The 15,904-nt window shown below is 49.0% G+C and overlaps 1 protein-coding gene across 1 annotated transcript in view; it reads left to right on the top strand.

Moving 5' to 3' along the window:
* LOC131209589 (protein obstructor-E-like) overlaps window positions 1-10,676 on the top strand; it is a 33,792-nt gene extending 23,116 nt beyond the window's left edge. Inside the window, exons 3-6 of the mRNA XM_058202689.1 lie at window positions 6,184-6,408; window positions 7,656-7,844; window positions 9,499-9,719; window positions 9,884-10,676. Coding sequence (XP_058058672.1) covers window positions 6,184-6,408; window positions 7,656-7,844; window positions 9,499-9,719; window positions 9,884-9,979 — 731 coding nt within the window. The 3' untranslated portion in view covers window positions 9,980-10,676. The remainder of the gene's footprint in view (window positions 1-6,183; window positions 6,409-7,655; window positions 7,845-9,498; window positions 9,720-9,883) is intronic.
* Window positions 10,677-15,904: the final 5,228 nt, after the last annotated feature.

Genomic DNA, 15,904 nt, shown 5'->3' with positions numbered 1-15,904 from the left:
CCCCCCCCCCCCCCCCCCCGCCCGCATTGCTTTCTACTTTGCCGGCGAAACTTCAATGTTGAATTAATGGCCACCGCCGGCCACGGCTGCCGACTTTGATTGACCGACATTCTGTGTTGTTGTTTTTTCTACTTTCGAGTTGTGCGATTAAACTTATCCACCGTACTGCCCAGTCCCGCCTTCGGGTCGTTAGCGGGACCCCCGAGCGTTCCAGACGCGAGGCGGTGGAAGTTCCAGACGCGAGGCTGAGCGCAGAGCGTCCGTTTGGGGTGCGCCTGCACGGTATGCAATGCGAGTTGCATCGGACGGCGTCCATTCCGTTGATGCCATTTCGTGGCGCGGCTTTCCGTTTACTTTGGCGTGGTGCAGTTTGCAGTTGCGGAGTCCTCGCGAAGGACATCGCGGTCGGCCACGCGATGGAATCGCGGCCGCCACCACCGCGTAGTAGATGCTTCCATTTATTTTCATTTGCAATTTTTTTCCCGTTTTGTTTCCTGTGTAAGTCATCTCCGACTGTTGGACATTAAATGGGGTGCGGCCGTCGTCCGCGTTAAGCGATTGGGTCAGTCCGAAAGTAGTGGCAGGCTTTCTTACGTACAATCCTAAATATTTCGAATAATTTTTACAAATTGCAATTCTGTTCAAAATCTGCAACGAATTAATGTTTTTATATGTTTTTTTTTTTATAAATTGAACTTAGTGTAGATGATTAACGTTCTTCGCAGCTTGATGGTCCAAAATGAATCTCGCTTTTGCTTAGTAACCGATTTCTCTGGAAACTAGATCGGTTTCAGTCTGACAATTAATGTTCCGTTGCATAACCGGGCTCCTCTTGAAGAGCAAATACTTCACCCAGCAAATTAACTCATCTTTCGAGACCTTCACAGTCGGTCGATCAATTCCTTCGGTATCTTCAGTGTCTTTCAGGGGCTATCTGGCTATGAAAGGCAATAATATGATTCTGATTGATCCCACGTGTAAGAATATGAGAATACGGATTCGGTTTGTTTATTCCAACCTTGTGTTGTGTTACTTGTCATTCATCGACCACCCGGTGAAAAATATATCACAATTCCCACAAAACGGCTACATGAGGCAACGAACGGTACATCTAATATTGTTTAGGAAAAAATAGCCTGAGAAGCTGGAGACTGGATAAGCGTCGCTACTTTCGGAACGGCTTAATACTTTCTTCTCACATTTTATCGTCCGCGGTTTGGCTGAGTGTTTGCCTTCGCTGGGTTTGTCGTTGCGTAACGTTCGCCCATGATTGCAACCACTTCAGACCATGCCCTGGCCAGGCCATTTTCATTAGCGTTGTTGCAACGAGAGCCCGTTCCGTTAATTCCGCAGCAGATGACGGCACGATGCAGCGCGTTGCATCCAATTTCTCTGCCGACCGCGCTGCGAGGTGGTAGATGGTAATGAGAAAGTGGTTCGCTTCGCGTGGAATGGGAATCGTGGCCACTCGGACTAGCAGGGGTTAATTAATCAGACCTTCAGCCGTCGGCGGCAGGAAGTATTCCTTTCTTCCGGTTCGCTGGTGGTTTGGCCTCACAAAAAGATGCCACTTGCGTGATGAAGACGATGCGAGTACGGTGCGAGTTTACGAGCGCTCGAACTTGATTCTCGTTTCCGGTGCAAGGGAGCCAGGGAAGTAGTCCCAATTTGTTAAAGGCTTTTGCCTGTTTGTTGTTTGCAAACCAACATACCCTTCCCCGCATTGTTTGATTTACTCTAGCACACACTGGCCGATGGAGTGCTGCTAAGCGTTTCCAGTCTCCTTAAAAGCCGATTTAATATCTCTGCCAACAAGCTGTATCCGATTCAAGTTTCCAAATTGTTTACTCCATCATCAATTAATAAGGGCTCGGTATATGAGGCTCTCCACGTTCGGCGGCCTTTAATGTCCCGCCAGCGTGCCACATCACTTTGGCAAAGTGTTCGACTTTAGAAGAGCATCTCGGAGAGGCGGCAATTTTCGTAATTACAATTACAGAAATCGTGAGCCACCAGCACCGTAGGAAGAAGGCCCGTTGGAAGGCAGGCTTCAGAACGGCACCGTCCCACGAAGGTTTGCCAATTTCGCCTCAATCACCACTCGGGGACCATTTTTGGGGCAATCGAGTGCAGAAGTTGGCTTGGCCCACCCGAAGACAGCGCAGTGGCCTCTTATAATTCGTATAATTATTTTAATTTCAATTTCACTCGCCTAAGCACGTCAGTGGTCCCTGGAGTGGCCGGCACGGTCTGGTCTGCTCACCTGCGGTGCAATAAAATGGCCCTGCGTTTCTGTATCGCGCACACGGCGCCTGGACGGCCGTTTCGGTTCATCATAATTTATAATTATTGCTCGCCAGGCACGCCGTGAACCGGCATACGATCGTAGCGGCCGGCTGCCGGTTGTTGCCGATCGAGTAGCAGGCCAAAAGTTTTGGTCCCACCCAAGCGAAATTGAAGAGCATTTTTTCGACTGCAAAACAAAAACCGCCGCTTATCGCGCCGCGTCCGTTCCGATTGGGCAGAGAAGTCCTTCACGCACCCGCGAGAAGAACACAAAATGGAGCGTCGGGTTGGGTCAATGTTAATGCGACCCCGCGGGGTAATCGGCGATGCGAAGTGGTGGCCGGTGGCCGGGGGCGGATAGGAATCTCATTTAAATCGTTTCGCTCAAGACGGTCAGCCGCCGAGTCGGGGGGCAACCGAGCAGGAATCGCAGTAATTAACATTCAGCAAACGATCCCGGGGAAAAGGTAAATTAGATAAAGTGGCCACCCGGGGGCGGACAGTGAATTTTTACGGACGGACCCGCGCGCGGTCCCGGCACACTTTACCGATATCTTACATCCGATAGGCCACCGGGTACCGGGCGCCTCCATCGCCGTGGTCGCGTGGCCAACCAGGCGTCTCCATTCGGAATGCGCACGCAAACGTCATTCCGAGCCCAGCCTGGGGGCCGCTCGCTGTGGATTTACGGCATGACAGGCCTCAGATAACGCCACGAATGGTGGTCGGTCGGTCGGGATCGGTTGCCCCGGTGCGTGTGCCATAACTTTTTCCTTTTCCGAACTCTGGCCGGCCCCCCGGGAGACGACCTGACGCCTGTCCTTTTTTGGCCCGCCCGGCTCGGCTTATCCGGAACCCCGGATAAAGATTCATCTCCGGTTTCGGGGTGGACGTGGAAGTCGCTCGAGAGAGAGGTATTTATGAATTTAATTATCGGTCGCAATGGGCACACGCACGCACGCACGGCGCTGTCGTGCGGTTCCTTCACTCAAGACGACAGCACCTGGCGACGGCGTCAGGTCCGTCGGCTTTGTTTCTCCGGGCCGGACTCGCAGATTCCATTAAATTCCAGCATTCGAGCCCCTCGGGGGAATAAAATTTACAGTCCATTTTATCTCGCCCCGAACCCGCCCGTTTCAGGGCTCAGATTTAATTTGTGTCCCGTTGGGCGGATTTTTCCGGACCCGTTACCCGAATTCCGAGAGTTCCCTTCCAAAACGGCACACGTCAGCAGCGGCGTCTAAATGGTTTTGATTGAATTTAATTATCCAACACGAAAACGGGGAGCCTCGAAAAAAGAAAGGACACCGAAAACAGGGGGGATTATGAAGACAGCCGGAGTCCCGCCTGGAGCCCTGGTTCGTTAATGCGCCACCTGGGAATGCTGAGAGAGAGCGGTGAGTGAATAAAATCAGTCTCTGCACGCTTCTGGCTCGAGTGTCGAGTTCGGTGCCTGATAGGCACCGGAACCGGAACACCTTTCCGTGCGCAACGCGGAGTTCCCAAAAACTGGAACTGGAATCTCAAATCAAATCACATTTCCATCATAACGAAATTAATTACTTCACACGGAATGGGCGCTCGTTGGGCGCCGAAGACGTGGCGCAAAAATCGCCACCAAAAAATGTGCGTCTCAAATGAATGTAATTAACGAGCAGGCGCGCTAGGCACTCTCCGGCAAGGCACCGGTATGTTTAATTCGATTACAAGCCAACCACTCGACTCGACGGAACGTATCGAGTGATCCCTCTCCCTCGCCAAGCTCTCCGTTGCGTCCGCTTTGGGTCGTTGCCATTTTGTATAATTTTATCCAGTCGTTCGACGTTCTCCCGGTCAGCATATGGCACGGCCGGGAGGATCCGGGTGAATCGACCACCTGTCGGAACCGTCCCCGGAACCGTCTGGTGGCGAACGAAGGGACGCCATTCGGAAATGGCGTGCGAACCGCCCGTTAAAGCGCTTAAAGTATTAAGGAATTAATTATCTGCCTCTTACGAGTGTGATTGTGAAAGAATCCTTTCGCGGCGCCCGTGTTGAGCGTGAATGGAGCAGCCGCACGGACGGTCGCTCGGAATCAATTATATCGACTGGCGTACCCTGCCGTGGGTGCGTTCGAATGCACGTGTCACGGCACCGGTCGGTTCACGTGACCTCCGGTGCCCGGTCCGGCGCTCCGTTCGATCACGTTCGTGATTATCGTGATTCAGCGAGCGAGCGAGCGAGCGGGCGGTGGCCAGCTGGATTTGGTTAAATTTTCAATCAAATTGTTTATTGTGCCGAGCTGAGCATTGAGCCGAGGTACCGGTCCTGTCGGCGTGTCAGCCATCCTGGCTGTCCATTTCGAAGGTAAGCACGGTTCCAGCCCTGCCATACCTGGTTGAATGGACTCGATTCGATTCGATCGCGTGCGACTGAATACTTTTGATGGCCAGCCTTTCGAAGGCGGTCGGTTCGAGGTCCATTTTCCAGCCCTTGACGGTGGGTTTGTTCGTTGTTAATTCAACGGTCGGTAGTTCTCCAATTCTAACGGGACTTCTCTTGGTGATGCCTCTAGATTGATGCCATTTGAGGTTGAGTTTCATCATCTTTTAAGGATGTTGGACAATCGAATATGCGAATCTAGAACGCGGCACTGATCGCGAAATTAGTGTAAGACCTCGCAAAGGAGTGTTCCTGATCTAGAGAAGGATGGAACTCAGGTAGTGGGTTCTACGAAGTTACGAACAAGTCGAAACTGAGGGTTTCCTTTGCCAATGTCTTGTATAGTATCGTTCCTTAAATCTATCGTGTCCTTGTCCCTTTCTAGCATTTTCTTGACCTTTTCTTTTGGGGCATACGTATCGTTTATCCGTCCTACGTTGATGATCAGGGGTTTCGATCTGACTACAGGGTATTCCATCACAGCCCATACTATTAAAATGTTGAATAACTACGCCATTTTTCAGTCGATTTTTACAAATCAGCTAGATTTGAAAACGTTAATCTATGCTGTTTTAGTAAAAAATCAATGTACACCAAAAGAGCGAGCTAAAATGTAAGCTCTCTGCATTGTAAAAAATCGTTCAAATGAGGAGCCAAATTTGGTGGAGTTCCTATGCATGCTTCGCTGCAATTTGGAGCGCTTTATTTAATTTTCTGTACTTATTTGTGCTGGGCTGTGCTCATTTATCACAGAACATAGAGCTTAACACACCGCACCGTGAGAGTTGTGGCCCTGTAACGCTCAAAAACCTTAATCGACATTTCACCATTAATGTCCACCCGTGAGTTGCGTCCGGTGACGGAGCGGCATTAAAATTATTCTCAATTTGTCAAGTTGGCGCTCCGTTTCGTCAAGTCGCGCGACGCCACGGCAGCAGCTCACCGGAAGCAGCGCTGGACCGTGGGTCGCGGGCCGCGCACCGCTAACAGTATTCAATTACATCGGAATGTAATTAAAAGTTATGCCCGCCCGGACCGGCCCGGTATCGTGTCAAGCGTCGCCGATCACCGTGGTAAAGTGTTTCGCCCTCCCCATAAAGTCAGGTGCTTTCTTTTGGGGCGTCGTTTAGCATCCACACCGTACCGTAGCAGCCACCAGTCCCCGTCGCCTAAAAATCACAGAACCTCAGGGTTGCAACAGTGTCTTCATTTGCATTTACATTTTCTTCACGTCGAAGTTGAGCCGTGCCGTGGCGGAAACTTGCAAAGTGTCCCCATGGCAACGAAAGCATGGCGAACTTCAATGGCGGTGTGTCGTTTTGTTTAGTTTTTCTTCGGGTGTTCGCGGGAAATGCAAATCGACAACTACTTTGTGGTTCGCTCGATATCATAGTGGCCAACAGTTTGCGATAGTTTTGAAGAAGAGGAGTTAGTTTTGGGTCTAATTGAATCGCTTTCTTTCACATGCACTTTCAGGTTTGGCCAGCGGCCAGCGACAGGACCAGGAGGATCCGTGCAAAACCAAATCGAAGGTGGTCGGCGACGTGACGTACTGCGATCGCTACTGGGAGTGCATCAACAATCAGCCGGAGCTGTACGATTGCCCCAACGGGCTGGTGTTTGCCGGCAAGCACCGTGGAGTCACCGAAGGTTGCGATTACCCGTGGCGATCGGACTACTGCGAGGGCAAGCAGCTGGCAAGTGAGTACCGAGGCCAGAATTTGTTTTCAACCTGTCGGTGCATATGTATTGCATACCTTCTGGCGTAATTTGGTTGGATATTAAAATTTATTGAGAATTTTTATTGTCAAGCCCGAAAAAGCAAGACAATTTATTTAGCCGTGCCTCGGCACAAAAGATTGACGAGATTGACCTAAGAGCTTCCAAAGATAGTGGCCCGTTTCCCGTTTGTACCTCCGGCTAATCGGTTCGCATTATTATTCTCGACGGACACTGGGGCCATGTTTTAAACTAATTAATTACCATTTGTCAAAAGTTCCCCAAACATTTTCACCGTCCCTAGCACGTGCAGACGGGCTCGTTGTTGTGTGTTGGTTGCCCAATTTGGGGTGCTCCGAAACCACGCTCCTTTGCACGATCCACGATTCTTTTGAAGTAGTCGTACCCGTTCAAAAGCGACCTTTATTTATGGGGTCCTTCAGGGGCAGCACCAGCTCGGGCCACCATCGGGTGAGCCCGGTGAACCGAAATGCAACAAAGTTTTCGAGTGTATTTTCAGCAAATTAACCCATTTCTCAGGTTGCAACCCGCGCTCGGTGCACGGTCAACGGGATGCTTCGCCCTGTGACTGACCCGTGGCTGCGATTCTTGCCAAATTAGCAAACTGCATCCCACCCTGGACCGGTTATTGCAGGCGAAGTTTCACGGGCTTCAGCGAGCCATGACGGCCACGGTTTAGCCGGCAAACTCAATCGAGTCGGGTCGGTTTGATAGTCCCGATCGGCACCATCGTCGTCGTCGTCCTCGTTCACGATCGCATGCTTCTGTCTGCTGCCTCGCTCATCAACAAACTATTTCGCGGGGCCATAACAATGAGCTTTAATGGGCGTCGCTTGCGCAGGAGCCGGAGTGAGTGGAGCCCCGAGGTTCGCCTCGTGGACTCGCGGCTGGAAGCTGTAGAAACCCGGTTCATTGTGCAATTGTGTTGCAGTATCGTCGCTGCTGGAGTTTGTTCATCCTTGAAGTCCTTCTTGACGGAGGGTCCCCCGGGCCGGACTCTGCCCGGACCCGGAGTTTAAATGAGTCGAGTGTGGGCGCTCGAGTGGGACTGGGTTTTCGTTTCGCAAACCGGAAAAAGCTCTAATGGCCGGAGGAAAGTTCGACCGTTTCCGGGTTTGGTGGCCGGCAACCGGAAATGGGGTCGGCAGTCCGTCCCAGCGTTTGCTTAATTCTAATTTCTTGTTTTCCTTTCCCATCGACCCCGCTAGACGGTCCGATCTCGACCGAGCACTGCGACTGGCTGTACGGCATCTTCGGGCACGAGACGTCCTGCACCCGGTACTGGACCTGCTGGAATGGGACCGCCACCGAGCAGCTCTGCATCGGCGGCCTGCTGTACAACGAGAACGCGCACAGCTGCGATTGGCCGGAAAACGTTGACGGATGCCAGAAGCACCGTAAGTAGATCGGGGAAAAATCGGTTAAGCGCTTTCCCGGTTAAGCGACCCCCAACACACACACGGGGCTGAGAATAATTCAATTAAATAACAAATAAAGACCCGCAACACGCTCAGCCGGAAGCGAGGTTAGGTGTTTCCTGTTTCCGATTGTGTGACCGTTAGGTGGAAGGAACTCGTTTATCATTAATTTGTTAGTGCTCCGTGTTCGTTGTTGACGGGGAACAAATGCAAAACCTTTTTTTGTCGTGATTCGAAGCGGAAGAAGGAAAATGTCCAGTACAACATCAACAAAACACTGAGTATTAACAGGATTTATTTGCACGATATTTGTTAGCTGCTGTAGGTTACGTTTGTCATGCTGCTTAGGGGGTTGTTTATGGGTGCGAGCAACAGTAGGATTAAGTAGATTTCAGTAAGAGGTTCGATCGTACAACTTTTGCGGGATTATGTGATTAGCGGATGTAATTAAACGCTTCCGAGCTACTAACATTACTGAATGGCGATGGCTGTGATATTTTGGTCCCCGTCCCAGAGTGGGTTGAAAACTATTTTTGTATGTTATACGGCCAGAAACGCGTATAAATAACAAAACTCCTTCATAATTAATTAAATTAAATCTGAAAAGAAGGACCATGACCAGGAAAGGCCACACACTCTTAATGATAGTGGAGCCATACCAAAAATTCAATTCAGTGTAGTAAAATTATATATTTTTTTTAATTGGCCATAGTTACGTGCGGAATTTTTTTGAAAGCTAGACCTAATTTGCTTGCGTTCTATAGACTACGTCTGATTTTAGTTTTTGATCGAATACTTTAGGCGCATTGAAAAGGGTTTATGGCGGAGATATTCACTACTAACTTAACAACTCGTTTTGGTGTTGATTTCTTGGGCCAAAAAGCTTTAATATGGAGAACGCAACCTTTGTTTGCATAACCCATTATTATTTAGTCGATTGGCTACCTCACTTTGGTAGGCAATAACATTGTTTATTTCATCACTAAAAATTAAATTAATGAGCATTCGACGTTCTTCATTGGCTAGTTTAGTTGCTCAAAAATCACGATAGTATTGCTCATAAATAACAAAAACTACTCTATTTGCTTTATTACCGAGCAAAGCGAAGGAAATTGTTGCTAAAAACAGGAATCTTTAAGCTTCCACACCAGTTTACTATATTTCATCTAAATGTCATTTTATCACTCAAAATTTACTCTTAAAACCTTAAACTAACATTCAACGTATCAAAAGAGCGATCCAAAAAGAAGATATACTCTTTTCTCACATATCATTAAAATGTTCAAAGCTTAGTTTCTTTTTGCTTTCTACTCTACATGAGGTAGGTTTGGATATGTTAAATAATAGTTTAGGATATCTTGAGAACGAGGAATTGGAGACTCGGCACTTACGTTACTGTGGATCGCGTCATGGGTTACTTGGAAAACATTTGCTAAAGAATCGATTGCATTAGCCAGCTGTCAGTGCTGTCAGACAGAAGTCAGTCAGTTGTAGAAGGATTGCCAACCAACTCATCTAAGAAGTGTGTTCCACATTGAAAATGAAAATCCACTGGCTACTACGATAACGGCTTCTAAGCGTCCATTTTCTATGCCTCTTTCATTCTTCGATTCTTTCTTTCTCTCTCTGACAGCACTCTGCAATGACGACGCGAACGGTAACGTGCCGTTGGGCAAATCGTGCAACCGCTACTGGCAGTGCCAGGGAGGCTACCCGCGTCTCCAGCGCTGTCCGGCCATGCTGGTCTTCGACCGGCGCAGTCTGCGCTGTGTGGTGCCACCGACCGACGACTGTGACATCCCCACCACGCCCGCTCCGTCCGAGTATGACCAGGAGCAGTCAGTGCAGGGCAAGGTACGTCTCGGCGAGGTGCCGTAAAAATGTATCGCTTCTCGGTGTGGTTGACATTGTTGATTTGGAATTAGTGCAGCGCAATGGGACAGCGCCACGTTTTCCACCTCCTCCTCGAAGTCCTTCGGCTGTTCTTTCTCACCGTTTCTTTCCGTTTGCTGTTTCAGGGCAATCCCAACGCCATCCACCACTCGCTGAGCAACGCCGGGTCCGGCGGTCAGCAGGGCGGAAAGCTACACTCTGGCGGACGGAACAAGAACTAAATCCGAATCTCCGCACTCCGCACACTCTCCCCTTTCCGCCGCCACACATGTGGGCCGTCCGGACGTCAGCGACCGGCTCGAGAGTTGTCCGGAACTACACGCGGCCGGAACTTTCTCGTCCAGAGCACCCACTGCTCCGGGTTCGTCCGGGTGCTGCACACGCCACACTTTCGCTTCCGTTCCTGTACCCATTCTAAACTGCCGACACGTTCACGGAGCTTTCGGCATTTCGACAAGTGAAAACTCTGCCACAAACAGGCCGCCGACGCCGACGAATGCGTTCGGAATGCGACAGCAAAACAAACACTTTTCCGGGCGGGAAAATAGAGAAAAAGTAACATATACGCCGAAGCAAATCGGAAACCGGAAAAACTTTGTTTGCTGTAAATGTTTAGTGCGTGTTACGGTGGCGCACCACAAAGTAAAGACGGAGCGGGCAACTAACGAACGAACGAACGCAGTCCGGGGACCGTTTTTAATTTATCAAACAATTTTGCGGACACGATGAGTGAGCGTCTCTGGTTCCCATTCGCCGCCCTTCTGCGACTTTCCCGAAATTTGATCCCACATTTTCTCAGTTTCTCATACACGCCTTCGGTACGATCAGTTACACTTTACACCGAACTGTAATTATTTAAGAGCGCGTACGTATGTTAAGACGAAGACATCATAAGACAAATAAAGAGTAAACATTTAAACCGAACGCACTTCTTAAATTCCTTCCTTTGTCAGAATCATGATTAAAGCATTAGTTCCTGATAAGAAACGACAAAATGTGTCAGCTTCAGCTTGTTGAGAAATGTTGGATGGGCCAACAAAAAAAAAGGCGCGAATGCCCGAAGATAGCAATCAAAGCCGGCGCTGCAGCAGCTGGTGCCTTATTTCCGCTTCCGCCGCTGGCTATAATTGCACCGGAAGTTGCAACCCGGCCCCGAGCCCAGTCAAGCCCCAGTCAAGAGCGATTTAATATCCTCTCCAATATGACAGTCTTAAGGCGCCGCCCGGGTGACAAACGGAATGTGTCACGGTTCGCCATTGTTTTTTCCCGTGTCGGCGACCACACAATTCTCAAGATGGTGGCCTCCCTCCTTGTGCAGTGCAGTGTTTCCACCGATTGTTTACCGCGCTGTCGCTTCTGTTTAGCGCCAACGTCAGCGCACGGTCCAGTGATGCCAATGCGCCTTAGCAGGTTGTGGATGGTGTCATAAAGTGGGGCCCATGATGAAGAAAGGCAAAAAACCGATTGCCCTCTACTCACAGCACTCGAGCGACTAAACGCGCCACCGGCAATCGCTGCTCTTCTTGCGTTCCGGCGTTGGGTTGCGGCATTTGCGGAGCACGATAAAGTGCTCGAAGAAGAAAAGGATTGCCCTGTGGGAACCTTTTTTTGGAATTCCGACACATGTAACGGTGGCGAAGGAATAGTAACCCACTATCTGACGTTCATCTGCGTTCGAGAATTAGTATTTGCGTTTTAAAATAGATAACAATTTGTCACTCTGAGTCGGGTGGACCAACAAGCGGTCAAATGTAATGGGAGGTGGCATTCCTACAAATATTTGCTCGGCTTTAGGCATCCGCTGGGATGCCGCTTAACGGTGACAGCGGCGATTTTGATAGCTGGTCTGGCAAAGAATACGTGCCCATCTTTTCTAGTGCTCGTTTACTCATTCAAATATCACGTTAAACTCATTTACGAGGTTATTATGAACTAGAACTGCAACAAGATTCCAATTTATGAATTCCATGCTTGGAGAGGAGAATCTGGAAGGACTGCAAAATACGTTTCCCACAGCTATTATAACCTGATGATTTGACGCTTTCCACGCTTTTTAAAGTCTGGAAACAGATTAATGTCGCTAGGGACCAAAGCTGGTGATTAGGGTGGATGCTCCAAAAGTTCGAACTTTAAGTCATGGATTTTTGCAATTGATTTTTTTTCACTAATTTTCTCCTTCAGCTTTCTAAAAGCTAAGAATAATATTCAGAATTTACAGTTTTACCAGTTTGCAAGAAAACCGCTAACAAAATTCCATTCCCATTACAAAAAACTGAAGCTAACACCTTCGTGGCCAAATTCTGGAGACTGGCTCGTTTCGGAGCCGAAGAACCAAGTTCACACCACTCTGTATCCTGTTCTTCCTTTTTTGAACGTTCTTGACGTGGATCGTCTTCAAGGCTGATACGACGTTCAGCAATCCATCTCTTTACTGTACTTATTAGAGGTAAAGAGTCCTTATACACATTTGTTCGTAAATTTCCTTTGGTTTTAAAGCTTTCAAAAATAAATATTCAACCACTGTAAGGAACTTGATATGATTTGGCTTGTGAGCAAAGATTAAATTGACATGTTCAACCTTTTTGTTCAACAAAAATGTTCAACCTTTTTGAGTACCTTTAAATGTACGTAGACCTCGTCGTCAGCTATTGAAAACTCGTAGCTGACTTGTTGTAACTTATATTTTATATATTTTACTGAGTGAACGAACACTAACACGTGAAGCACGTGTGGTCTGAATTCTCCGCATCGACTGCTCGTAACATAAACACCTTAGCAACGGCTTCAGGGAATCAATACACCCAATACAACGTTACCGACATATAATTCATGTTCAATTTAATTCAATTTGTTCAATGGAATGTTTAATATTATTATTTGAAGCCAAACCAATTAAATCCATATAAAAGGCATCCATGCCGTTCTCTCTAAATGTGTGGGCAGCATGTGAGCTTTCAAAGAGCTTTCAGTGAAATCAAATCTTTAGAAGCGTGTTTGGGCCCCTTTACTCATCAGGACCAAGCTCGCCGTCGAAAGATCGATTTGCTCCACAGAACCAGGGCCAAAAGCAAAACCGAAGACAAATGCTCACCAACCGGAAGCCATCATCCTTCATCGCCACCTCAAGGTCCGGGGATTCTTTTCGTCCCTTCGGACCGCACTCGGTCGCGCAACAAACACAACGCGCCACAAATTGAAATTACGCATCAAATGAACTTGTTTCGGGCGCATTGTCGGGGAGACGGGAAAAATGAAAAGTTCTTTCGCGGAAACCTACGCCAGCTTATGCTTATTTGTACATTTTTCATGCTTTCCTCCGGGGCCGAGCTTTAAAGGTGCTGTTGGCGGCGAGACATTCCATTCCCGGTGAGCGACCTCATCGTTAATTTTAGCTTTAGCGAGCGAACGCGACTTGATGGCGGCGTGAAAACACGAGTTTAATGATATCATGAAATTGAAGTTAACGTAACGGGACGGCCTCACGGTTTCACTTCCGGCTGACGTTTCCCCCATTGGCCGCACAGGTTGAGTGTTACATTGTTTTTTGGTGGGTTTGTCGCGGCCTTTTCTTGCGCCGTAGGAACATGACTCGTTATTACACGCGGCTCGGTTTTGTTCGCCAGCCCGGGGGGGGGGTATCCGGGATCCAGGTTTTGTGTCCTCCGATTACGGTCGGGCGCGAATAAGAAGTGAAAACAACCGCCGAATAGTGTGGGCCGAATTTGTGCGAGCTCGGGAACCACTTTCCGGCTGACACGGCCATTACGGTTCGCCGGCCCCGGACGCGAAATCTTTATCACAAAAGTCGCCCACCCAGTCCCCGCCCATAATGGCCGCTGGCCGGAAAATCGATTCGGCCGCCCATCACTTTGCGGTTTGCTCCCGACACCACACGCGTGCCGGGGTTCGCGTGGAAAGCGGCGGCTCCAAATTAGCGGCCCAGACCCAGAACTTCCCAGAAGCCCCACCGAAGCTCGGCGACCGGCTCGGCGGGAGCGCATCTGCGAAAATCAGTAAAATTAATGCCACAAAAATTACCACTGAATTTAAAATTAATTAAAAACAAAATTTATTGGAAAACTTTCGCGTGGCCGCCGGCCCGCCATCCGTGTGACTATTTTTCCGTCCGTCGCGCACGGGCGCTCTCCAGCTGGCGGATGCTCCTGGGATAAGGACCTCGAGGACCGCTTCCGGCGGTGATCAGTCTGCCAGAGGTGCCCGTCGCTTGCGGTGAGTTTGATTTGCTTTCTTTGGCGCGCGTGGAAAATGGCCTTTCTTTCGTTGCCTTCCGATCCGGTCTCTCTCTCTTTTTCTCCTTAAAGACGTCCCTTCGCTGATTTGTTTCAATGGGCGCGAAATGAAATAAAGATTCCCCCGGGGCCCCGGGTTGGTTGAGGTGTCCGGTCCGGCAAAGTGCCGCGTGCAGGTGGAAAATTGTACTTTGATACTTTTCCACTGCGGCTGCGAAGGAATCCAACGGGAGAGTGAAAAACGAAAAGTATCATTTCTCATTAAGCCCCCAAAGAAAGCAGCGAATCCACCGACCAGAAACGGGAACCGAAAGTTGTCCCCGCGCGGGCTCGGGCGGAGGGAATGGAAAAGTTTGGAATGTAAATAAAACTATTCCCACGAACGTGTCGCGCAAGCTGAAGATTTGTCGTTTGCGTTTTTTTTCCGTTACGCCATCGCGCCGGTTTTTCGGACACAGGACACAGGGACGGAACCGTAACCGTTCTGTAGCTTATTATGTCGTATTTCATTTCGTGCTGGCCAACTTCTTCGAGTTTCTACCACGACGCCCTGCCACAACAACGTTCGGAGTTGGAGAACAAGTTTTTCCGCGTGGCAAACGCACCTCGGGTTGGGTGGTTCCCGGTTTTTGGTGCATTTTGTTTTCAGTTTCCTTTAAGTGCGGTGCAATTGTCGGTCGCTTTGCGTGCACATTATCGGGGCTTTCCTCTGAGCGGCCAGGAAAGTGTCCCATAAAACCGGTACCGGACTGGAACACCTCCAGATGGTCAGCTTGGTTACGGGAGTTGCTTCACCGGTTGGGTTGTTGTGGTGCAATTCCCGTTCCGTCAGTTCCCCCCGGGGGTTACTGTAACCGTGAAGAATGAAAGGACTAATTGCGGTGCGCCGGTGTTGGGAATCGGGACAGGTGCTCTGATCGCCCGAGTCAGAGCGAAATGTGTTGAAACGATTATACACTGGCCCTTTGGCTTGGGGTTTTGCTGCGCCGCTTCGGTCCAGCTGAAGACATACCGATGTTTATATCGCCTTACCGACTGCTGTATTGAATGGATGAATAGAGTAATTGCACGCAGCTGAAGGAGTTTGTTCAATGGACGGTGAACGAAGCAAACAGCTTTTCAAAGCGAATAAAACTTTAACTGCGTCCAGCAAGTGAAGCGAACGAAAAGTTGGAAAAGTTTCCAAGGGTTTCTTTGGAAGGAACCGCCAGAAAACGTACCTCTTCAGTCGCAAACGAAGCAGATCGGATGGACTTGTAATACACTACATTATTTTCGTTTCATTTACACTGGTTTAACCCCTTTCTTGGGATGAATGCAGAAAAATTCTTGGAAAACAATTTAAGTTGTAAGAACTTGAGCCAAAGTCCAAACTTTTTCCCAGCGTGGCACGCAAAATGTGGCACAAAATGTGGATCGAAAAGCGATGGCATTGTGCCACCCATTTTTCCCGTTAATCTAGAAAAATCGGAAGCTTTTGGAATGCACCGACATCCGACGACAGGCGAAAGTCTATTGACGCCTGAATGTAGGCAGCACTGCACACACAGCCAGGTCGTTTGCAACATTATCCCAACGTTGTTCGCCTGAAGGTATGCAAACAAGGTGCACGACACGTGTATTTTGCTCCAGACAGTCTCCTGCCGACTTCTGAAGGATTTTAATTTAAACACCATAACGTTGTTTTCTAAGAAACTGCAAGCCTGCAATTGTTTCCATTTAAAAGCAAACATTCAATTACGTTTGTGTACAATTTCAAGAACATTCCTCTGCAAGAGATGAACCATCTGGCAAGAGATGAACAATGGGGCCAACACAAAAATGGCCCGAAAGTACACGCCCGATAGATGTCATAACTGACCAGACCACCCACGGCCCCCACATCAACACCTTAAG

The sequence above is a fragment of the Anopheles bellator genome, chromosome 2 (assembly GCF_943735745.2).
Source record: "Anopheles bellator chromosome 2, idAnoBellAS_SP24_06.2, whole genome shotgun sequence".
Lineage (NCBI taxonomy): Eukaryota > Metazoa > Arthropoda > Insecta > Diptera > Culicidae > Anopheles > Anopheles bellator.
This window is presented reverse-complemented; position numbering and strand designations above follow the sequence as displayed.